We start from the raw sequence: 25049 nt of genomic DNA, 5'->3' as shown, positions 1-25049 counted from the left end.
GCTCCCTGCCTCCGCTTTTTTACTCTGCCCTGCTCTTTTTTACTTCGTCTGTGAACGCGGTTTTGCATTAATCTCATTTCATTGCCCTGGCTTGTTCTACAAGCGGCTACACCTTCCCCGCACTTTGTTTTTTTTTTTGTAAAAAAAAACCTGCAGAGAGAAAAATTGTAAATCACACTAGATTAATTTAAGCCCGTAAAGCTTTATCAAATCTAAATTGCTGTCTTAAATCAAGTCATAAAATAAGTTAAAGCTATATTTAGGGTAAGCTAGAAAAAAATGTCATAACTTGAAGGCTAATGTAATTTTCAGACTTCAATTAAGACCACCTATTAATCCTTCAAAAACATTGAGTTTTAAAAAATTAAATTTAGGATTCGATTGGAGAACTTTAACGCTTAAAAATGTATTACGTTCGGTTAGTTATTGAAGGATAACATTTTAGTATCTAAATTATAAAGGTTTGCTGTCAATGTCGGGTAAATCAATATAGTAGCCTAAAAATTGGCACCAGAGATATAAACAAAATGTAATGACTTGCTTATTTGAATACTACTTTTTTAGCGTGCCTTCTGATTCGTTTTTCCCCACCTACACTCTCCTTTTTTTTTTGTTTGCGGATTCTTGTAAATCAGCGAGCGGGGTACTTCTCCAACCAGCATAACCCAACTGATTCATCCGGGGCACAGCTGCTTCCGCTTGTACGCGCTAAATCAATTTGCTGTTTAAGCTCTGCCAGCTGTCGGCGGTTGAAGCACCTTTTTGGCTTTCGCATCAGCGTCAGTCAAAGGGAAAATGGGCGCTAAGGCGCTCCGAAAGGCGTTTTTCTCCGCGTCTCTTGTGTTCCTCGGTTTTTCCCGGGTTTTTACGTGCATGCTGCCGCTAAGTGATTTTCATGAGTTTAACGAAGTGGTTTCTCCCGAATCCGCCCCGCTGCTTCACTTCTTTAAAACCAGCCCGCACAAAGGAAATGAAGCCCACAATAACAACAATAACAAACAACAAGGAGACGAGGGCGACGATTACTCTTTTTTTTTCATTTCCCCGGTTTTCGCCTTTGACTCGTCGTGCAAAAAAAGAAAAATCCCAGCGTCATGAAAATTCGTTTTTCCCTTCATTTCCAAACGTACACCCTTTTTTTGTGCTGGGTAAGCTCAACATTTTTGCAAAATGTAATTACGCATACACTTATGTTTATAAATTCATAGAAACAAATAAACGTGGCGCATGCAAAGGGGAAGTTTACAATACCCTTTGGAGTGCTATTTTCAGCTAATTATGACATGTTAAGTATACGACATGTGTTTTAAAAAGTTTGAGTTTTTGTCCGATTTTAAAATAATATGGCATGCATTAAACTTAGATGAAAATAAATTAATGAATTAATAACTGAATTAAAAATCTATTTAAAGTCTACTTTGTAAGTCCACGCATGCGTAATTTTGCAAAAAGTCTCAATTAATCCTTTTGAAATTTATCAAACATTTAAAATGTTATGTATACGTCATGTGGTCAATGTAATTAAAATACTTACTAAGGACTAGTTAGAATCTATACCAGAGAGAGTGTAGCATAGTCGAAAGCCCCAAAAATGTAGCAAAACAATAGATTTTTGAGTGTAGCCACTTTGTTATACAATTTTATTGCGCAAATTTCGAGCAAAAAACGCGGCAACAACAATAAAAGCCGCGCCAGCAACAGTGGCATCGTAACAAATGGAGCTCCCTTCAAGAGTTGCCCTTTTTGTCTGTTCACGCCATACAACGCCATGCCACGCCCCCTTCCGCCCCCTAAGTGTGTTTTTGTGTATGCGAGTGTGTGAGTGTGCTGTGCGAGTTGTTTGATGCGCACATTTGAGCAATTTTAGCGGGCTGCTGCTGTTTGTTTATGTTGCTGCAAATGTGTGTCTGTCTGTGTTTTTGGGAGCGAACGCGTGTGAGTGAGTGCGGCGCGTGTCAAAATTGGTTAAACGTGAGTGGCTTTCACTTGCCACTGAGCTGCCTTTGTTGCCAAAAAAAAAAAAGAGGGAACCCGAAACGCGAATCCCGCAGCTTGGGAGGATTTTCCGGGGCACAACCTGGGGCCAAAGGTTAGCCCACTGTCCGTTTAGGCAAATTAGCTGCGTACGCCATTGGCTTCTGCCCTGCTACCCTTTTGCCTTTGGAACCCTGACTCTGACTCGCCGGCTGACTGACTGGGTCATAAATCATGCCAAGACAGCAAATGGCAGTGGAAAGTGGCTCGGATCAGGCAGGATCTAGCCAGCCAGCTCTCCGCTCACGGGCTTAATCAAGCAAATGGCCAGCACAAATCGGGAGCTCGTTTATTTTAAGCTGCCTCATAAGCAAGTCTAATTTTCTGCCATTCCAGTGAGTTATTGTTTTGTGGCCTTCAGCTGGGGAGTCAACATGACTGGGAAAGCACTTGCTTACACCGGTGGGTATTGTGGAACAAATCGTAATGAGAATATTTGAAAATTATTTACAGTCAAGATTTTACACGAGCTACAGTTGAATTTGATTTTTAGTTGGAATGTTAACTGTTCTCCCAAGGAACTTGAAACTTCAAGAGTCAAAAAAACGAGAAAATTGTTCCTTTTGATATAAACACAATGAAATAATATTCTAATTTTCTGCTCTCCCTCTAATCCGAGTTTTATCGGTTTAATTCCATTTGCCACCTGCCCCTAAACGTTGACAAGATGTTATTTTTTAAATATATGCCATGTGACTTTCGGCATTCCACTTGCAAATGCAGATGTTGCTGATGTTGAAGCGGCAAAACAAAAGCTGTCAACAACAAGTTGCCGGACAAAAGACACCGATGTCCGCTGCACATGCTCCGCAATGGCAGGGCTTTGTGTGTGTGTGGACCAGGCTGGCCAGTAGCAAATCCGACAATCCGGCAGTACGACAATCCGACAATCCGGCAATCCAACAATCCGGCATTGGCCAACTAGCAAACTAGCAGCCAGGCGAACAATCGCCCCGACTTGTATGGGGAACTCTTGACAAATAGCGCCTGGTTGGTCACAGCTGGTGGCGCATTCCGTCGGACAGATGTTCCTGTCACTCCGTGTCCGTGTGTCCCTGTGTCCGTGTCTCCGAGTCCTTAGTCCTTAGTATGTGCAGCGCGCCTGTGTGAGTGAGTGCATCCGTGGCGCTCATAAAACTAAATTTCTAAACAATCTGCGTTTGGCAATCTTATGGATCGCGCTGTCGACGATGCCGCTGCGCAACTTTATTGAAATGTTTGGCAGTTTTTCGTGTCCTACTCAATTTGTGTCACACAACGACAGAGATAGAACGTGGCAGGGTAAAAGAGAGGCCAATATACTGGCAGTTGTGTCTGTGTTGCAATTTTGATTTTTGCAATTTTCCGTAGCATCACTTTTACGGGCCATGTGTTGTTTGCATGTAAAAGCAAGGTTCTCGATTATACAGCGAATTTGTGCCATGAACAATAATGACGAGTCTCGCCCATCATTATTTCCCCAATGTGTGCATGTCTGCGACATTGGCAATTCATTGAATTTGTAAATTGAATTTCAATTGGATCATAATTCAAATTTGCCACAGAAAGTAGCCCACGGGATTTGGCCACTTTATTCCCCCAAAACCAGTAGCAGGGGCAGTCGAGCATGAGCGAGGCAATAACCAGAACTTTTCACATCGATGCGAAGCGAAATCGAAGATAAATAAATGCTTCGAATAAGCAATAATAATCCCCCTAAAAAGAAAATCCTGTGAATCGTGCGCGATGGGCGTGGAATAGACAAAGATAACGCAAGGAAAGGGCCAGGGCAAAATAAACATTTGTACATAATATAAATCGTTTTGGGGTCCGTTTTCTTATCGGGCAACTGTTTCTCATTTATACATCATAAGCAGTTTCTGTGGGGCGTTTACGGCGAATTGAATGCGGGTGGCAAATATGTTTTCCTCATCGGGACTGCCTTGTTTCCTTATTGTTGGTGTAGTCATAAAGAATCTGTTATCTGTAATCGCGCCCTCCCATTATTTTTATATGAATAGAGTATATTTTTTTTTATTTTAGGATCAATATTCTCTTGTGATAACCAACAACAAATTGTAAACTAAATAAACTTTCTAGCTTTGAAAAGAATCATAAATAAATCATGACACTCTAATGTTTAAAATTTGAGTTACATAAAAAAAAGCAAATCTGGAGCAATTAAAAAATGTCAGGAAACAAATTTTTACGAAAGCAATTATAATATTTCTCACTGCTTCAATAACTTTTACCAACACATACAAGTGAATGTCAAAATAATTGTCATACTGGGTGGGGTAGGTTGGTGGTTTAGTTCAAACTGTGCAAATTATTATCGTCCATAGACTGCTGCATCTGTGCAAACATGGCAAATGGCAAAGCAAACGAGAATTAATTCTACCCGCTGCAGTGGCCGGTGGGCGCCGCATCTAAGTCGACTTTCCACAAATAAAAAACAAATGCTGAGTCAGTTCATCAGCAGGGAACAGTTGAACAGTTTCTGCAAAAACTAACCTTACGAAAACAAACCAAAACCGAGCTCAACCTGGAACAAAAATAGAAATAGAAATGGAAATAGAAAAAGAATGAAAATAGAAACTGAAACAGAATCAGAATCAGAGAGGGAAACCAAACAACAAAATGAAAGCATACAAAGTACACAAAAGCACCAGCGGATGGCAAATAGAAAAACAAAAGTTGGCATCTGCCAAATGGACAGGAATTTATAAATTAAACCAAAACAATGAGCAAAGATTAACAACAGTTACCGACACAAGCAACGTATAAAACTCACATTTCGATGACAATGGTTGACGATAGTTTGTTCGGTTCGAATGTTGGTTCCTCTGAGTGCACTCAACAAAAATATTGCAATAATTTTAAAAAATTTACGATTAACAAACAGTTAGGAAAACGAAAAGTGTATCATTAACTATTTAAAAAACAATCGTTTACTATACAAAATGGATTTACAGTTTCAGAGTTTGCCATAACTTTTATAAACATGTTTAACAGAATTTATATTGATTTAATTAAACAATTATGCTTAAATTACTTTTATTAACTTTGTAGACTTTTTTCGAAGTTGAATTCGAAGAATTTTATAAAAGATTATATATATAAATCTGAACTATTTTAAGATTTTTTATCTAAGTGATTCTATGGAGGATTTTTAAAAAAGGTACAAACAAAATTACAAGCTAAGTTTGATTAAAATAATTTCATTCGGTTTGTAAACTTATATTATGTAAGCTTATATATATGTTCAAACAATAATTATTTTTTAAGGATATATGTCTGTGTAATCAGGAGTTTCTCTGAGTGATTGCAATAAAATGGAGGAGAATCGTGGAGCAATCGTTGATGGCGACTTTTGGTTTGACTGTCACAAAAACGGCGACTTGACGGCCTCGGCGGCGTCGGCGACTGTAAATGTGACGGCAAAAATTACACCGACAGAGACTAAGGGGAAACGCTAAGGCAAACACACAGCACCGAGCCCCACACACACATGTGTTCCCGCTTTGTTGCCATAACGGAAATGGACGCCATGTCGGATGTTTGAGGAAATGTTCGTGTAGCTGTAACGGCAGCGCCGAGAATGTGTTTGAGTTTACCCCATTGCTCTAAAGAGCCATATATGCGGTCTATTAGTTGGGCGACTGTTTTAAAACATTAAATTATATTGACTTTTCAAAGGGTTGGTAGAATGTTTTTTCGAGTATTCCGATTGTTATTAGTTTTCTGTCCGCTCTTTAAAAATCGAAAATATTTGGAATATAAGGCGGAATTCATGGTTGTGACATTATGTTTAATTGAAATGTTTACGGGTCAATTAAGTTGTAAACAAGCATCTACTTTATTGGTTTTTTAATTTGGCTCTTAAATGTTTATTTAAGTCAATAATGAAGTTAAGTTAATTTAAAACACCATGCTGTCATTTGAATTAGTTTTATTCCAATTTTATACGTTTGTATGAACTTAAACTTATCTGAATTTGGATTCTAATAGGCAGGGTAAAACATTTCATTAAAAGTTTGTTAAACTCTGAGTTCCAATAGGACACCATATTTCTTACGATATTATTTTGCACACAAGGACTTCCATCTCAATAATCTGGACACATCGACATCTTTTGAAGTAAGCCAAAGTAACCAACCATCGACAAACATATACAAGATCTTTCCACACACTCACTATTCATATGCAGTCCGGCACTCAAACTTTGAGAGTGTGACTGCTGGTTTGTTTGTTTGTTTGCTGAACGAGTGGGCGAGTGCGAATGCAAGCGAGGCTTATGCGTAAATGAGTGATCCCAGTCGAGTTAAACCGAACCGAGCCGACTTCCATGGCGGGCTAGCCAGGGCTCAACTTGAGCACACACCGAAAAAAATTAAAGGTTAAAGGCTTATATTAATTAAGAAAACATAAAAAATTGAATATCAAAAAGTATTCATTAGCTTTGGAAGATATGTTTAGTATTTTTAATTACAAACAATTACTTAATTAAGATAACAGTTTTGTTTTCGGTGTAGCAACACCATGCACGCATGGCTGCCGGAGCACTTGCCACGCCCCTTCCTCCCCTTTTGAATGCTAAGTGTGCTCGCCATGCATGCGTATGAGTAACGATAGTGAGAGTGTGGGTGAATGGACTGAAGTGGGTGGTGTGGGCGTGATAGTGGCAGTTGTGGCCTCGTTTGAGGGGTAAGAAGAGGGGCAGCGTTAAGAGCACTGGTGTTCAAGTGCTTGATGTATTACAAAATACGTATACGCAACCGCAGCCTACAATTACAATGCCAAGTGTCGGTTAGGTATTTCATGTTCACTCTCTCGCTCGCTCATTCAACTCAGTTAAATAAGTGTTGGTACGGTCGTGTTAATTAAATTCCTATTTGGCAAAAGTATTTTTTTTTAATTTTGTGAGCCTACGAAACTATTTACTTTAAATATTTCGCTGATTGCGTAGTAATAGTTCATCTTTAATTCATTAACTTGGTAAGGAATGTTTGTCTTAGGAATGTTTTTTTTTGGTAAATTTATCGTAAATATTATTACGAAATACTTAAATAATTTCAAATAGGATGATTCCAAAAAAAAATTTTAATAATACAACATATTTTCTGCTAATATAAACATTTAAAATCAGCGCGTTCAAAATTTTGGCCAATGAAATTTCCCTGCATGCTTTCCCAAATATAGACTTCATGAAATCGACAGCATATACATAGAATTCATGAAATCGACAGCATGAACAAGGAATGTGCGAACAGTAATGTATTTATAGTGATAGAATCTACGTTAGGCACTGCATTTTATTTATACCAACACATGCTTTGCTTTGTTTTGTTGCCAGCACATTGATAAATATATACTATAATTGCCAAAGACTAGGCCGCACTCGTTCACTTTCACTCTTACACAGCCCCACACCCTCTATTGAATTTGCCGTAAGTGGCCATTTATTTACATATTTGCGCTGAGTGGCACACTTCAAGCCTTGGCTCTTCTGTTGTTTTTGCCTTCGCTACTTTATGGTTATTGTTTTGCCAGAGACCCTGCCGCTAGTGTTGTCATTGTTGCTGGCACTTTGCGTCATTTCAGGCAATTTATGAGTTTATTGAACAGCTCGTAGCACGGCGAAACGCTTGTGTGCCTTTAATTGGCACTTCTTGGCGCATGTCATCAGCTGTTGTTGTTAATGTTAATTGGAGCCCACCCATTCCATGGCAAGCGAAATGCATGCGAATAATCGCAGCCAGTGTATATTAGAGCAGTCGTTGGCGCTATAATTGCAACACAATTTGCATAAACATTTTCCCCGCCTGAGAAAGCCAGCCGACCTCCGCAACATCTGCGAGAGTAGTCCCTTTAAATGGGCGGCGTGTGCCCAATTAACGCAAATTGCGAATGCAAACGCCGCTCACTCGTTTCGGGGTTCCGGGACCTGCGACTGTGAGTTTGTGTTTGTCCTGGTTTATTGCCATCCAACGCGCCTGTTTGCCTTAGATAACGGGCTCGGTTCTGGAACCATGTTGCAACGTGCAGCACAGTAGAAGGGGACTGACTACTTCCTGTCGTGAGGGCGGTATACAGTGCGTATGCTTAACTTGATTAGCGCCAATTAGTCGACAGTCGTCTCGCATAAAGCCGCGAATAAGCGCATTTCAGCTGTAAATAATCTATGCCTTCTTAATCCCTTAGTCGGTTTATGCCATGGCATATATTAAAACCTATTTGCATTTATGGTGGGCGTGAATTTGAAATTTTATGAGCTTTCTAATAATAGGAGCATGCAAAATGCTTTTAATAGCAGAAATGATTTTAAAGTTGGTAAAAATGTGGTCTAGTAATATGCAGGATTACCTATATAAATATTATTTATGGTTAAATATATAATTCAACTAAAAAACCTTATTTGAATCAATTTATCAAATAATTTTTAGTTTTTATATCCGTTAATAAGTGAAAATAAACTCAATTTCATTTGCAAAAAGCTCAAAAAGTTCTTAATCAAAATAACTTAATGATTATATTTGCTTGCAATTCCACAGTTGCTCACTCCTTTCACAAGTTTCCCTCTTTCTTCTTTTCCTTTTCAGGACGGCCCACTCGAACTCAGCTCGTCGCGACTAAACTGGAACCCGAACCCAAACGCAGACCCAAAAGCCAGCCAAACCAATTCGACGCCAACGCCAATTTTAACTACTGTTGGTGGCGCCACCAGCGAATAGCGAATAATTGAATCATAAAGGACACGGACGGGCCACCGAAAGGATCCAGAATTCAGGATCAACAAAGGCGAGCAAATAATTGCAGTATAGTAGTGTGCACGGAACGTGGTCCAAATTCTACACCCTTCTCCCCCCACCCACTCAGTCCGGCGGAGGGGCGTGGCACGTTGCAAAGAAGGCGGCTGCAGGGAAATGACAGGCGTCCTGCTTTAATTAAAGCCGGGACGTGGGCGAGGGTGTGGGCGTGGGCGTGGGTGTGAGGCCCGAAAGTGTGCGCTGCAATAAAACGGAGGAAATTGAAACGCAATGTGGCTGATGCCGCGGACCGTGGACAACGCAACAAAGTGGACGAAATTGCTTTTGCAACAGCACGGGATAGTAGAAGTGGCAGCAGGAACAGCAGGAGCAGCAGAATTAGCAGAGCAAGACATTAATTTTGATTAAATTCACCTGAACATTTCGCATTCAAACAACAACCGACTGAGTGAAATATTAGTCCAAAAAACAGAGCGAACAATTTAAGCGATTATTTCAAGCAGCCGAGCCGCCTGTAGTGTGCATGAAATTCTTTGGAGCTGCAGCAGCAAGGGGCATCTTGTGAAAGTCGTCGGTTTTGCGTGCCGCAGGCATTGCAACAGCCACACATGAACACGTCGCTGTGACAGGAGGTGAGGAGAAGGGAGGCGAAGTCGGAACCCCAGCAAAACAGCATAATTTCGTCAACTGCAGCCGGGTGAACTGTCGGCGGCAGAGCATAGCCCACCATATTCCCCAGGATCCAACGCGACCCAACCAAACCAAACCAAAACCCAACCCACATCATCACCATCACCAGCAGGAAAGGCAAACGCAAAGGCGTCGCTGTCACAGTCAGCAACTGTTGTCAGCAAAGTATCAAAATCAGAATCAGGCTCCGGCACAGGAACAGGAACAGGAATCGCAGACCAGCTTAAAACCCATTTCTCCAGGACCGCCCCAATGAATCTGCTGTGCTGCTGTTGTTGCAGTAACATGGCACCAAACCAGCGCGTCACACGCAAATGGGAACTGTTTGCCGGACGCAATAAATTCTACTGCGATGGATTGCTAATGTCCGCACCGCACACAGGCGTCTTCTACTTGACGTGCATCCTGATTACCGGCACCAGTGCGCTCTTCTTTGCCTTCGAGTGAGTATACGCCCCGTGCTCATTTCAACCATTTGTCTGTGCACACGGAAAAATTTAGAGTTATAACACATTTATTTTTATTCTGTTCAATTAACCAATGTTAAAAGTGTTATCCATACTTTTTTTCTTTGATAGTCAAAAATAGATTTTAGAATTAGGAAGCTAAAGAAAATTATTGATATAATTTTTAGGAATCAGATAAACATTCTTAGATGTACAAAAAATGTAGGTCGGTCTTTTTTAAATCAAGGAAAAGGTAAAAAACTATTTACATTTATTGATAACCTCAATTTAATTTTAAATTTATTTAAATCTTTTATATTAATCAACATATTAATTCTATGTTTAAGAAAACGAAGTGCTTTAACAACTTAATTTATTTAACATTTGCTTTGATTTATATATATCAATAAGTCAGATCCAGAGGGTAATTTGAAATTGCAAAGTTTTCTATACATTATCAGAGATATTTTAATTATCCAAAAAAAAGATACATAACGATTACTCAGAGTGGTTTTATTTTTTCTTTTTACTTAAATGCAGTCAACATTCTATTTAGAATATTTTAATAATGTTATAATAAAAGATTTGAGATATTAAGTTTATTTGTGCTCTGTTTATAAAGACACTTTTTTTTCCGTGTGACGGATTGAGTGTCTGGGTGAAGCTGCCCTCCCTTTAGTTGCATTGTGTGCAAAATGTATACGTTGCTAATTAAGCATTGCCCAGTAACCCTTCCGGAGCTCCGGATCCCCGATTCCCGACCCCCAACTCTTCTTCCCCCGGATCATGCTTGATTTCCAATTACGCCCACATTAATGGTCTCTGACTTTGGTCTCTGGCTCCGGTTTCATCGGTTTCAACGGGCCCCTCATCCGGCTTCTGTTCCCGACCATCATCGTCTGCCGTCCGTCTCCGTATCCAATGGCATGTAATTATTGCTGTGCAACGTGGCGTATGCGTTATGCTTGGCCTGGCAAAGGACATCGGGATCCAAGTTGCTACTGCCGCTGCTGCTGCTACTTTTTCAGCTTGATGTCTCTGTCCCTGTGGAATCCGTTGAATTACGGGTATCCGTGTGGATTGCGAAGGGGGTGGACAAATAGTTTCAGCTTTTGATTTGTCAATCCGTCCAATGGTTGTGCGGCATTCAAATATGTTCAGGCTAATTCAGGCCACAGGCGAACCACAGAAGAGTGTCCCCACCCTTGGGTTTAGTTTTAAACAGAATTTCCATTTCAATCTCGTTCATCCGGGACACATTTACATTTCCTGTTAAACTTTTCCGCTATTAAGCTTTGGTGATGGAGTTTAATGGTGGAAAATTAATGCTTTTCAATTATTAATGTACTTTTTAAATACGGCTATTCCGACCTCTGCATGCTCTATTTCCTAAGCTTTTTTTAATTACCCCTATGTAATTATTGCCCCAAAGAATATGCTACGTTTTAACAACTCACTTAGTAGAAAGTGAACATGGTGAACAAAAGCCTTCCTTCTTTGCGCTGATAAGTAGTCAACTGACTTTGCATATATTTCTGAAAGAAGATTATAGTAGCAAACAAAAAGTGCAGCTCTTTCAATTGGAAACTCTGCTGAATATAAGAAGAAATACAAGAAAAAAGATTTTCTTATTTGGGACAGCACAAAGTACAAAGGAAAATAAAGAATTTCGCCGAACAGTGCAGTCGTTACTATCACGTTGCTTCAATAATAACACCAACGTCCAATAAATTGCTTTTTGCCGGTATTGAGACAAAATAAATATCCAAGAGGCGTGCGCATATGGAAAACCCAAAAACCCACAAACGTTTAACTAGATTCAATTTAGTTGCACGTGAGCGTTTCCGTCCTCGTTTTCCGGAGACTGCCCAAAATAACGCATACGTCACGTAGTGCAAATATAAATGAAACACAACGTAAAAGCTGCATCCCATTTACCACTGACAGCGCGATTAGACAAAATTATGCTCAACATTTTCTGCACGAAATCATTTGAGCAACATAGAAAGGAATAGCTTGTGCGGAGGTGGTATTTCCACAAAGAAATTGAAATTCCCATGCCTAGGAACCATGTACCTACATCTGGCTCCTCTTGCGGGATCCAAATTTATTCGCTGCTGAAAAGCGGCTACAGCGCGATTTTATTTTCATTGCTTGCTTTACATTAGCGCACAGTCGAGTGGAAGGCGCCCCAGTATGGATGGGCATTACAATATCCGCAATGCCTTTGAGTGCTCGCATAGTTATTCCTGCAAATATTCGCACACGTCGTCCCTATGCACACATAAAAAAAAGGTTTCGGTAAAAATCCGAATTTTTAATAACAGAGAGATAAATCTATAATGTTCTACCCTCAGTTACTTAAAAAATAAATTTTGTTTATATAACTATCATTTAAGGAAGTTGGTAATTCTTCCATATAATAAACCTCTTATCCTTTTCACAGTTTATTTAGGATTATTACTATAGAACCCCTTGGCTAACAAAATTTTGAGCAGTATGTTCAATTTGATTTTAATTTGAATAATGGTTGCCATTTGAAAGATATTCAAGTTGCAAAAATATTTGGTACAGCGTTACTTAAGGAGGCATTAGGACTAACTAGGTATAAAACTAATATATAATTTAAAATAAATTTTTCTTAAGCAATCAACTTTAAAATGTTTTAAATTATTTAATAAGCTATTATTTTCTGAATCAAAAACAAGGGAATCAAACACGAAATAAGACTGGAAGAACACTTGAAATGATTCAATTTACGGAAAGCGAGAAGGGTTCGAAAAGCTTTAAATTTTGTTAGGTGACAACATGCAAATTCGTTTTTAATAAAATTAGGTGACGAAACTAGAGTATAACTGTGCCAAAGTTTCACGAGTATAATTGGTAGATTTACCCAAGAATATATGTTTTTTTTTCTGTATGTAGGCAGCCTGGGGATGTGTGGGCAAACTCAAATTGTGTTTCGTTCGACGCTCTCCGGCAATGCAAATCGCTAAAAGGTAGCACAAAATGCAGAAGGGGCTCTTCTTCGTATTTCCCATTTTCTATTTTCTATGGCATTGTCAGCGATTTGCAAGCTGAATGCGAGAAAAGCATTTTTTGAATGCATTCCTATTTAAGCTTTACTACGGCAGGCCAGAGGGGGAATCGGCGTTGTCATGACAAATGTATTTAACTATTTTCGGTCGGTTCTGCTGACTGGCGTCCTGTCCCCGAAATGAAGCCTACACCCTGGTACATCTGGGACTTGTCACACATAATTGTCACTGAGCACTCGGGTCCTTTGTGAGTTGATAGCGAGTGAAAGTTGGTGCTGGTGGATGCGGCGACTTTTGCTATTCACAAATCGCTGGCACGCATCGGGCATTAAGTAACAATGCCGGGCGGAGCATTGTCCTATACCCCCAGCTCATCTATCCCCCATGGCATTTCGGTCCGCGTTCATGACTCCCCAGTCCCCCATTTCGGGGGCATATTTGTTCGGGTTCCCACATTTGGGGCATTGCCAAATCACCGGGGACATTTGCATGCATTTTTGAGCAGGGCAGGACTTACTCGTCGCCCACGAAGGGCTGCAGTAGTGAAACCAGTGGCAACCGCTGCCTGCATTTGGACGTTTTGATGCAGTGCATGCAGGATGCATGGCAAGCGGCAGATTTAAGGAATCAAATTTCAATGGGTGCTTTCCAAAAAGGACATAATCGTAGCTTACATTGGATTTTACGTTCAGTAGTCTTTGAATGACGCTCACGTTCGTCCAATCATAGCGGATTAATCAACACTGCAAGAGTTAAGTACATAATTTTCTTACTTTTACAGATTTTAGTAAATCTGCTTTAAGTTTGAAAAAGTATTTTTAACTGTAAGAAAAACATTTATGAACTTATAAGCTTCAAAGAGTTATGGCTAGTAGTTAAGAATATGCCAGTATTCAACACAAATTTGAATCACATAAGCACCTATGTAGGGTACAATATATTTGCGAAAACAAGTATTTGGGAAAGGTAAAAATCAAGTATCTTATTAGGGTAAAAGGTTCAAAAAAGAGAAGAAATAACAAATTTGTAAATTACATTTTAACAAATTAACGTCGCAAGTTGCAAGTTAAATTTGGATTTGACCTAAGAATTCAACAAAGGTATAAGTATTTTGGTACACCAAGCTCTGCATAAGCATAACTCCATTATCCATTATTTCGGTGTTATATAATTGATTTTTTTGTTAAGTTGTCATGCTTTATCAACATATGCCTAGTTTATTAAAATAATAACTAAAAAACCTTCAATTTATCTTAATTTATTGACAAGCCCCAATAAACTTGGGGCTTTTACTGAAACAATCAAAGCAAAATCACGATGTGGCCATAACTCAAATGACAGAAAACATCATCAGATTAATGATATATTTCTCCGTTTGCTTTTTTCAGCTGTCCTTTTCTGGCGGACAGCATCAATCCGGCCATTCCGATTGTGGGAGCGGTCCTCTACTTTTTCACGATGAGCTCCTTGCTGCGCACAACCTTCACGGATCCGGGCGTCATACCGCGAGCCTCCAACGATGAGGCCGCCTATATCGAAAAGCAAATTGGTACGTTACTCATCCGCCCCGTTGTCGCAATAGCAATCGCAGCCGTAGTCGCAATCGCAGGCACAGTCGAAGTCCTTGCGTCCATCCAAAAGGAAACGTGGCCAAGGTCGATGGCTGCCTGTTGCCTGAATATCCTTTTCCTTCAGCTCCAGCCACGCCCCCTGCCAAACACTCGCCCCACTCAAAGACATACAGAGACACTTGCGTATATATATTTGTTTTCACTTCATTAAGTTTGTATGTGAGTGAGGGGAGGGGGGAGGAGCACGTAACGTAAAAAGTAATGAGCGTGGCATGACATAAAATGAAAAAATAAAACGCGCTCGCAAAAAATGGGGAAAAATAAGAATTTTTTTCCGTATTAAAATCATCATCAAAGGCGAAAGCTGCGTTGACTTTGCACTAATGAGTTGCTGTTGTTGTTGCTTTTGTATAAAATATTTAAAATGAGAAAACTTTTGCTCTTTCCCCTCCATGTCAACAATTTTCTCCTGTCGATGATGCTGATGCCGCTGCTCCTGCTGCTGCATTTCCTTTGCGCCTTTCTGGGATAAATCCTGTGTGGATATCCTGAATCGCATAACCAAAACAGAGGTGCCAAACTCGTTGAACAGCCCCACATATCGACCGCCGCCCAGGACCAAGGAGGTCCTGGTCAAGGGCCAGACGGTCAAGCTGAAGTACTGCTTCACCTGCAAGATCTTCCGGCCGCCGAGGGCATCGCATTGCAGCCTGTGCGACAATTGCGTGGACCGCTTCGATCACCACTGTCCCTGGGTGAGTGGTAGTGTTATTGCTAGAGGTAGTAGTAGTAGTAGTAGTAGTAGTAGTAGTTAGTCACCAAGAGTGGGTTCTTGACAAGGACACCCGGCAGCACCTCGTTAGCGTTGGCGCAATTTTAATCACTCCCCCCTGTCCCAAAAGAACCAGAACCAGAACCAAGTGACATTGAGCCAAGCGCCGCATTAGAGGCGCTGGCGAAAAGTGGGCCACAAAACCAACAGCCTCTCGTCGTCTCTGACTTTAACCCAAATCCAGCGGCAACCGCTGAGGTTGCTAATTTTTTAGTAAAAATAATTTCAGCACAGCGCACGTCACGTTTCAAGCTGGAGCGAACATAAAAAAAGCGCACTCCCTCCAAAATCCTTTGCCGGTTTTTTTTTTCTATTTTTTTTCTTTTTTTTAACCCCGCCAGCGACGCGCTGATGCAACAAGATGTGGCTCTGAGTGTGTTTGGACACAGGACCAAGCAAACAAACCGCACTGGCACAAACCCATCCACACACACACTAACTTGAGTAGCCACACTCAACCATTCGTAATGGTTGTGTTTTTTTTTGGGGTGTAGCAGGGCGGAAGTGGGTATAAAAGGTCCTTTCAAATAAACCACAGCCTTTAAATTATTAATATAATCTAATTGATTGATTGTTATATATATCAATGGAATTCTACCCCTCTCAAACGATTATTTTTTTACTTTCTAATTGATTGCTTTGTCTTTATGTTTCATATCCCACGACAATATTGATTTCCATTGTCTTTTAGTTTGAAAATTGGTTTCACCTTGATTTTAGCTTGCACAATTCACAATCAATTTATATTGACCTGCAAACCATTTAACTTGAGGAAGGTCAGTTGAGCCATTAAATATTTACACTTTGATGAGCTTTCAATTTCTTTCTACCCAGGAAACTTCTGCCATTTCTATGACCTATTTATATAGTAAATAAAAATCGATCTATTGTTAATTTAAAAAAAAAACAAATTTATAAATATTTCTTAAATATCTTTAAGATATAACATACTTAAGCTGTAGGCTTTTTTTGTGCGGATAATGGCCTAGAACATTTAAACACCCATTGTTACATTATTTAATAAGAACTTATATTTAAGAAAAAAATCTTTAAACATTTCTTACAAATCTAGAACATTTCTGTAAATGATTGACTTTAGTTGTTGTCTTTTTTTTGTTGTTTTATAAATAGATTTATAACTTAAATGATTAACTTTTTTTGCGGATAATGTCCTAAGATGAAACCGCGTTTTTGAAGGGTATACTTCTCTGTCTGTTGGAAATCAAATCTCCTCCAGTTAGTGTTGCTGTGATGCCTTTGCCATCGCCCCTTTTCACTTACTTGGGCTCGGGCGTAATTTAAACCCCCGGAGAAGTGAAAGTACCGACACAATCGCATCTGACGGCTTGAAGGTCGACTCGAGCCTTCTGGGGATTTGGTTCGCAGTTCGCAAGTGGCGGTTTAAAATTAAGGCATTTCTCGGTCGTAATTTTGGTAATGCCACACATCTCGTGAAAATGCAATTAACCTTATTATGTTAGTGGTTTAAACAATGATTTGTTACCGACTTAATTTTGGCTTGGTTGTGTCTTTATAACCCTGTTACCGTTCTCTTTACAGGTGGGAAACTGCGTGGGCAAGCGGAATTATCGGTTCTTTTATTTGTTTCTAGTCTCATTGGCATTTTTAGCTGTATTTATATTCTCGTGCTCTGTGACGCATTTAGTTTTATGTGAGTACCATGGAATGCCATACCATAAACTAGATAATTTATATGTGTGTTTATACCGCCGGCAGTAATGAAAACTGAGCTGGAGGTCTTCAAAGTAATCAAGAAGGCGCCCTTCACTGTGATTGTAGTGTTCATTTGCTTCTTCTCGATATGGTCGGTGATCGGCCTGGCCGGCTTCCATACCTATCTGACGACGAGCGATCAGACAACCAACGAGGATGTGAGTATAGCTAAATAATTTAGAAGTCAACGCTTTCAATTATTTTATGAAACTATTTAGAACAATGAATCCCCTGTCTACAAATCCTGAAATTGTAGCATTAGGGGAGAATTATATAGGAATATAAACTGATTATTTTAATAGTCCAAAGAGATTAAAGTCTAAAATACGTGTGTATAAAAATAATGATTTAAATTCCATAATTTAATTCTCCATAAAAAACTTTAAAATTTAAATTCCGTTACTTTTGATTGAGATTTGAAAAACATATTAATCTAGATAAATATTCATTTGAAAGAGTATTAAAATTTATTATTTTTACACCACAGGCACTATCGTTAATAGTCGAAAGAGGCCAGACTTAATGATTCGGTGTATAAAAATAATGATTAGAAATAATAAATACTTGCAAATTTAAAATCAGTCTATTTTGATTGATTTTGATTGCCTTGTAATAAAATTAAGCAAGTTAGCAAGTTATTTCTTGAATAAAATGTATTCCCTCCTTCACAGCTCAAGGGATCCTTCTCCTCGAAAGGAGGTCCGCGCACCCAAAATCCCTATTCGCGGGGCAACATCTGCCTAAACTGTTGCCACATCCTGTGCGGACCCATGACGCCCTCGCTGATCGATAGGTAAGTCGCTAACGGCAGAGTAACTCAAAGTGTGTTTAATGAATTGATTGACAGACGCGGCGTCGCAACCGACGAGTTCATCCAGCAGATGCAGCACCAATCGAGTCCGCGGCACGCACTCAGCGATGTGCTGAGTGCCTCGCACATGGTCACCACCTCGCAGCCCATGATGGGCATGGGCGGCGGGGGGAGTGGGATCGGTGGTGCCGGCGGCGGCATCAGCATTGGCGGGGCGGAGCTGAAGCCCCGCTTCTACGACGAGGTAAGAGGGCCCAGCCCACTGGCCACATTGAGCCACACCCAAGCGCACCCTTTCACCACCAAAATCTCTAAAAATATCTAAATGTCTGGGCACTCTGCTTGCTTGATCCTTTATATATTTATATCAACTCAAAACTCTTGTACGATGAACTTTTGTGCACATCATTTTGACGATCTGTAATTCAACTTCAACTTTTTTTCTTTTTGTGTTCTATGCAATGTTCTTTTTTGGTAACTACTACTACTACTCGTATCATACACCACAATCGACACAATCACACCACGACCAACAACAACAACAACAACCAGTCCAATCCCTCCTCCTCGACACTGGAGGGCAACGGAGGTGCCATCAATAGCCACGGGAATGGCCATGGCCATGGCAACGCCAACGCCAACGGCTTCGATCATCCGCCGCCCAGCTACGACCTGGTCCAGAACGGTAAGTCCCGCAAGCAGCACCAGCAGCGCTGCTCCCTGCAAACCCTGCTGCCCGCCAGTGCCCAGCAGCAGTTCAAGGCCAGCAAGCACAAGCACAAGCAGCTCAAGCAGCACCTGGTGGCCTCCGCCGAGCTGCAGCAACCGGAGGGCATACCCAACTCACCCTCGCTCCTCCGCTCGCCGGCCACCTCCTCCTCGTACCGGCTGAACCTCAGGCGGTCGCTGCACCTGCCGCTGACACCGTCGTACGACGACGTCCGCCACTCGCCGCTGCCGCTGCTGCACCACCACGTCCATGCCCAGCAGACCACCGCCATTGGCAGCGTGGCAGCAGCGGCGGCGGCGGTGGCCTCCGGCGCCAGCGGTACGGGAACCGGAATGGGCACCGGAACAGGTACTGGTGGTTCCTCCTCCTCCACCGCCACGGCACCCACTTCGGTGTCCGTTTCCCTAGCCACGGCTCCACCGCCGCTGGCACCGCGACGACCGTCGACGCTGCAGCTGCAGGCCAGCGCAGGGATCTCGGCCAGCAATAGTACGCTGACCACCATACACACCACGGCGCCACAGCCGCCGGCGCCCACGGACTACAAGTACTACTCGCCCCAGCGCAGTACCGACTCCAATCTGATGAGGAACTATCCGTTTCCCAAGACGGCGCGTGGCATGCGTCGCCAATCCACAATGTCGGTGGACTCGCAGAAGGTTAACATTGCCGGCTATCAGCCGCTGCCCATGAGGAAACCCTACAAACACCAGGAGGTGATGTTCGAACTGAAGTCGCCGACCAACCGACTGACAATCCGCGAATGTGACTTTGGCGGTGGCGGTGAACCCTGCGACGACGATCAGTCGATCAAGGACAGCCAGATCTTTCGTGTTAGTAAACGAAATCTTTATATGAATCACCGGTCGCCGTGGAAGGAGCGCGACCGCTACTCCAATCTCTACGAGTACTCGTTCAACATCGATCTCAACTCGATCATCGAGGATGCGGCGGGCAGTGACTCGTCATAGTACGCAGCAGCAGTCCGCTGCTCCTGCTCCTGCTGCGAGGCCCATCTGTTGTTCCGATCCGTTGTCCGGCTCGGTGGGATGGTGATCCGCCTCCTAGTCGTCCATCGACTACTCCTCCTCGATCGGTTGTTAAGCGCTGTACATAAGACCGGGCTCCGTCGGTCAGCCCGATTCCTAATGCTTCCACGCTTTTGCTAAGGTGGCCAAATCGGGTCCAGTTTCCGGAATTTGCCCAATTATATACTAGAGGCTTCTCGTAGGCAGCTATCCGAATATGGTTTAATTAAAACTTCATTTAGGTTCTATTGTATAAGGGCTTAACTAGGCTTTGTAACCTTTTTTGAGTAGTTTTTTTTGAATTTAAAACAGGGCTGCAAACTGTTTTTAACCGAACCGCTTTAAAAGGTTCGGGTTTTTGTATATTTGAACTGCAATTTTTTCAAGGTAAAAAATTACAAATAGCAACTTAAATATTAGACCCCTTTTATAGCCCACAAATTTTAACACAATAAAATTTTAAAATATAAAATGAATTTATTTTTTTGTTGGTTAAAAACAGCTTACATTTTTGTGTGAACATTTAAGCAGAGCAAGTTTGAACTACTTTTGATTTGCAAAGTAAATATTTTCCCCAACTGAATGTTCGAGCCAACGGAGCGAATAAATTTAAAAGTTTGCAGCCTTGATTTTAACTTTGAGGGAATCTATCACAGTCTGATTGTGGCACATTTTGTGAGACTCACTTGGCTTCCACGCGCTGCAACTGTATAACTGCTACCCTTTTGCAGCCCGAATTCCGAATTTGTGTTTTTGTGCACCCTTTGTAGAAGTCGAACTTGTATGATTTTGTGTTTAATGTATGAATCCCTTGCCCTGCCAACCGCTGTAGTAGACTTCCCCCCGTGTTTTCACCCCCCACTCGAAAAAACTTGGTTCATAGAAACTTTTGCGTTTATTTAGCACCTGCTTCCCAGGCTATGGTGAGTCGGATCTCCTCTGATGCAAATGCGATTGCAATAGAGGGGCTTCGACGCCAGGGGCCGCAATGCCACCCATGTATATGTATTCACCTTGGTCTACGTCCCAGCGCCGCCACCTCCAATAGTGAAGACACCAACTAACCAACCAAGCAAACCTACTAACCAGAATACCAAAAAACCATAAAACCAGTAAACCAACATCCCAAACCCAAGCATGTTTGACTTTGTTCGCCTAGTAAAATGCTTAAGTTTTTGATTTTTGTTGGGAACCTCGTGAGATTCCCACGCGGCTGAATGGCCTGTAAATGATCGCAGTCACTTGGGCCTTAAGTTACACTTTTGAATAATTTGGAAGGTTTCAACCAAAAAACGTAGAAACGAAAGAAAACTTTAACTTGCAATTAGAAAATGGGAAATTAGCAAAACACTTAATGAGCCAATATAACTGCCATTTATCGAAGCAACATTTTGTTAGGACTTTTTTCATTTTTACAATGAAAATTAAAATTAAATGTAAACGTAAACTAAAAAAATGGAATTCAATAAGAATTTGATAAACTATGTATCAGTGTTAAGAGAGTCATTTTAAAACTACTAGTCGAATACAAAAAAAAATGGTTGCAAAACAGATTGAATATCAAATATCGAATATGTCTTAATCTTGAATATTGGAACATTGCCAAGTGACTGCTGCAAATAATTAGCAATAAACAGAGAACCGAAACAATGCGTTGAAATTGAAATGAAAATTATAATGAAAATTGAAATTAAAATTGATAATATTTATACCTAGTTGTAATAGTTACAAAACATTTCTCGGGCAGGATATTGCTGGACCTTTGGGGAGGTGAAAATCGTAAAGCGTATTAGGTGTATAAGCCAGCTTAAACAAATAATTCTGGCTCACATGCCGCCTCCAAGGCTTTAAATCTTGAGCATTAACAATATTATGGGTTCCTTTTATAATTAATTGCAAGTGTAATGCGCATTAGCGAGGTAATTGAAGTTGTAGGTAGTTATTTATATTATATATATATATATATATATATATATATTTTCATGCTGAGTCACAGCGTGAAAGCGAGTGTTAACTGATGAAAAAGTAAATTTATATACTTATATATACACAATATGTATGGTTAAATGTTGGGCAATAAAGTGTATCTAGCTTATGTTTAAAATTGATCCGAATGAAATGTTGGCGGATCGTAATGCAGATCTATAACTACATATAAGTACTAATCCCGATGTTAAAGCGTATCGCAAACTTTCAGGAAGAGCGTGAGACCTACTCACGATCCTGATCGATTATTGGAACCATATAAACTATATATCCCCCGAATCACCAACACACATAAAGACACGAACTGGAGGCTTGGGCTTGAAGCTTCCGATTTTTAGTTTCCGTTCGCGTTTCGTCTCCTCTACATTTTCCATTATATTATATATTTAGGTTACCTGATTTTGGTTTTGACTGGCAAAGCGCGCACACCACCACCAAAAGCTATAACCTTATCCTTGATTTATCGCACACTAATGTCAAACTCTTTCTGTATCTTTCAACTTGACTCTGGGAACTAACAAACAATACTTACAAATTTGTGTCTGTAACTATTTTGTGAAACTAACCAAACCGTAAAAACCAAAACAAAAACTGCAATTGAGCGAAAGTTGTCGAGGGCCGCTTAAGACTAGAGTAAAAATGCATTTTAAGCCTTAATTGGGTGAGTTCTCTCCTAATGCAAAAACATTTAATTGTTGTATGTACCAAAATAACCGAAAACTGAAAATTTACCCAAGCTTTAGAGTTTCGTTTGAAATTAGCTACACCACCGCATACATGTATCCATATGTTTGAGTTGATTTTCCTGTTGCTTAACCACCTGCCAGCGCGAAATAGCTGAACTATAATATTCGTTTGGTGTTCTATTAAGTTTCTCATGCCAATTCTTATCCATCAAATAGACCTAAAGGAATCACCACCATCTCAAAACAACACACACAACAAAAAACATCCCAATCAACACAGCCCAAAAATTAAAGTTTAATATGGTATTTAGCGATAATTTATTGGCAAGCTCCAGTTGTATACACCTACTAATTGTATTCACAACATTTTGAAAGCATGCTTTAAATTGTTCAATTGGCACCGACTCACCCACTGAACCCATTATGCATTAATTAGCGCCTAGATTCGCTCTTTATTTGCGCATACTCTCATTATTGGTTCAAGAGCTTATCAACTGATGAGTTTCGAATTATGTTTAATTTTTACCCAGTTCTGAGCCATTTCCTCCGGAGGGGGGAATTCAATTACACGTGTATTTGTTCGTTTTAAGTGACAAACCCCGTTTAATTAAATTGCGATTTTAATTTGCCGCCTTTTCAGCGTTTATGATTATTTGCATATTCAAATTGTTTTATTTTCCCACAGCTAAAACCAAACCGAATCAAAACAAACCATCAACGACCACTAGCAAAAGAGCAATAAAACCACACTCTAGATAAAAATGCTCCAAATTGAAATTCGAATTTTAAATTAGTTGGCAAATTTGTTGTAATGAGTAATTGAATATTTTACATGCATTAATTAAGCATACAAAAGAGGCGAATTAAATACCATATACTAATCACGCTCTTTCGTTACGCCCTCTCCCCTCTTTTTTTCTTTTCTCTTTTCCATATCGTTTGCAGGTAATTCCAATAGTCTAGCTCAGTTGGTGGACAACGAGATTCCGCTGGCCCAAATGGACATTCCGGCGTATACCCATCAGACGGCCACGCAGTCGCGTCAGTACCGCCATCGTCATCACAAACAGCGCCAGATTTGCAATGGCGGTACGATCAGCTACGAGAATCAGTTGGCCACCGCCAGCAGCGAGGATGAGCTGGACGATCCGGATGTGGTGGTGGTGGGCAGTCCGGAAGTGGTGGCCGCCGTGGCCGCTATAGCTTCGAACAAGGCGCGCGAAATGCGCAATCGCAGCGGTAGCTACAGCAATCTATTCGATGCGGACTTTGAGACGGCCCTGGTCAACTCATCGCTGGCGGACAACCATGTTCCGCAGCCGAGTTCGGGCAAACCCTCGGCGGGAGCAGCTCTACTGGCAGCTGCCATCACGGGCAAAACGGAGAACATGTACAGCAATGTGGCGCCAAGTGTGTCGGAAGATTCGGCCCTGCATGTCTACTCCAACATCATCGACGAGCGAAAGCAGCAACAGCAAAGGGATGCCAACAATGTACTGTCCTCCACCCTGCTCTGCGATGATCTGGACCTGGACGATCCGGTTAGTGCCTCGTGTCATGTCCAGCGAAAGTCGGCCGGCGATGGAGCCGAGCAAGTTAAGTCGGCGGAGAGACTGAGGATGCTGCACGACACCACCATGATAGACACGGCGCTGGATTTGGACAGCCTGGATGGCTCCAGCATGGGCAACAGTTCGCAGTCGTGCCTGGTGAAGTCCGGCAAACCGAGTGCCACCTCCTGCTCGAACGTGGCCATAGTCTGAGCGGTCCTTTCTGTCCTGTACATAAGTGTAGATATTGATATTCATGTCAAACGGGGGCGGGGGAAAAGTATTATTAATTTGTCCGTGCTTTTACCTACAATTAGGACCTTTTAATTTTGATTAACTCTATGTGTGATGCGGCGATTACGGGGGAGAAATAGAGAAACGACCTATCAGCAGGCAGATAAAATATTACCTTAACGCGTTACGCATTCAAAACAGATATATGCATATATGTAGATGATAATAACTAAAGCATTTACGTATATATGTATGCATATGTATAATACAAACACAAATGTGGTGAACAATGTTAACAATTCGAAGGCATTAACGAGGACAAAATAAAGATGATGAAACCAATACTATGGAGGAACTGTTTATACAATACACGACGCATACATATAAATCAATTATAAGTACATATACATAATGATACACATATACAATGTACGGTTAGTTATAGTGTATAATTTTTGTATTTAAGTTTTTACAACAGCAGAAACACAACAGGTGTCGTTTCGCAGTTCAGAGTTTAAAACCATTTGCGGTGTAGTATGAAACCGAAGAAACAAAGAAGAAAGCCAACTAGAAATATCCTGCAAAATATATGATATATGTACCGTGAAAGTTGAAATTGTCGAGGGAACGAGATATAAGATATGAGATATGATGGGAGATATGTTAACAGCGTAAGAGTTAAAAGCAACAATGTGGTGTATTAAATGTTCATAAATCTACCATTAAGTGTATTTTCAAGGTGTAAAATGTTATATGACATCAATTAAAACGAGTTCGAGATTTCGACAAGCTCCATTGCATGAGAGAGCAAAAATGTTAAGCGTATGTTATGCGAAACTAACAAAACTACAATTATACAAAGAATAAAGATTTATAAATAGAGAAGACTGGAATGTCTTTTATTTTAGTTATAAGAGGCAACTAAATATA

The 25049-nt window shown here is 40.8% G+C and overlaps 1 protein-coding gene across 13 annotated transcripts in view; it reads left to right on the top strand.

Moving 5' to 3' along the window:
• LOC128257972 (palmitoyltransferase app) overlaps positions 1-25004 on the top strand; it is a 62152-nt gene extending 37148 nt beyond the window's left edge. For 10 of the 13 annotated variants that reach the window (XM_052989316.1, XM_052989307.1, XM_052989312.1 and 7 more), the window contains 8 exons: positions 8616-9916; positions 14346-14506; positions 15099-15283; positions 16921-17032; positions 17098-17252; positions 17766-17887; positions 17942-18149; positions 18458-22310. In XM_052989316.1, the coding sequence (XP_052845276.1) occupies positions 9726-9916; positions 14346-14506; positions 15099-15283; positions 16921-17032; positions 17098-17252; positions 17766-17887; positions 17942-18149; positions 18458-19606 (2283 nt within the window). In that variant the 5' untranslated portion in view covers positions 8616-9725 and the 3' untranslated portion in view covers positions 19607-22310. Of the gene's footprint in view, positions 1-6003; positions 6154-8615; positions 9917-14345; positions 14507-15098; positions 15284-16920; positions 17033-17097; positions 17253-17765; positions 17888-17941; positions 18150-18457; positions 22311-23280 lie in introns of those variants that run through there. The other 3 variants (XM_052989319.1, XM_052989318.1, XM_052989320.1) reach the window with 3 other exon arrangements.
• The last annotated feature ends 45 nt before the right edge of the window (positions 25005-25049 follow it).

The sequence above is a fragment of the Drosophila gunungcola genome (assembly GCF_025200985.1).
Source record: "Drosophila gunungcola strain Sukarami chromosome 3L unlocalized genomic scaffold, Dgunungcola_SK_2 000002F, whole genome shotgun sequence".
Taxonomy (NCBI): domain Eukaryota; kingdom Metazoa; phylum Arthropoda; class Insecta; order Diptera; family Drosophilidae; genus Drosophila; species Drosophila gunungcola.
Note: the sequence above shows the minus strand (reverse complement) of the source record. Positions and strands in the feature narration are given on the sequence as shown.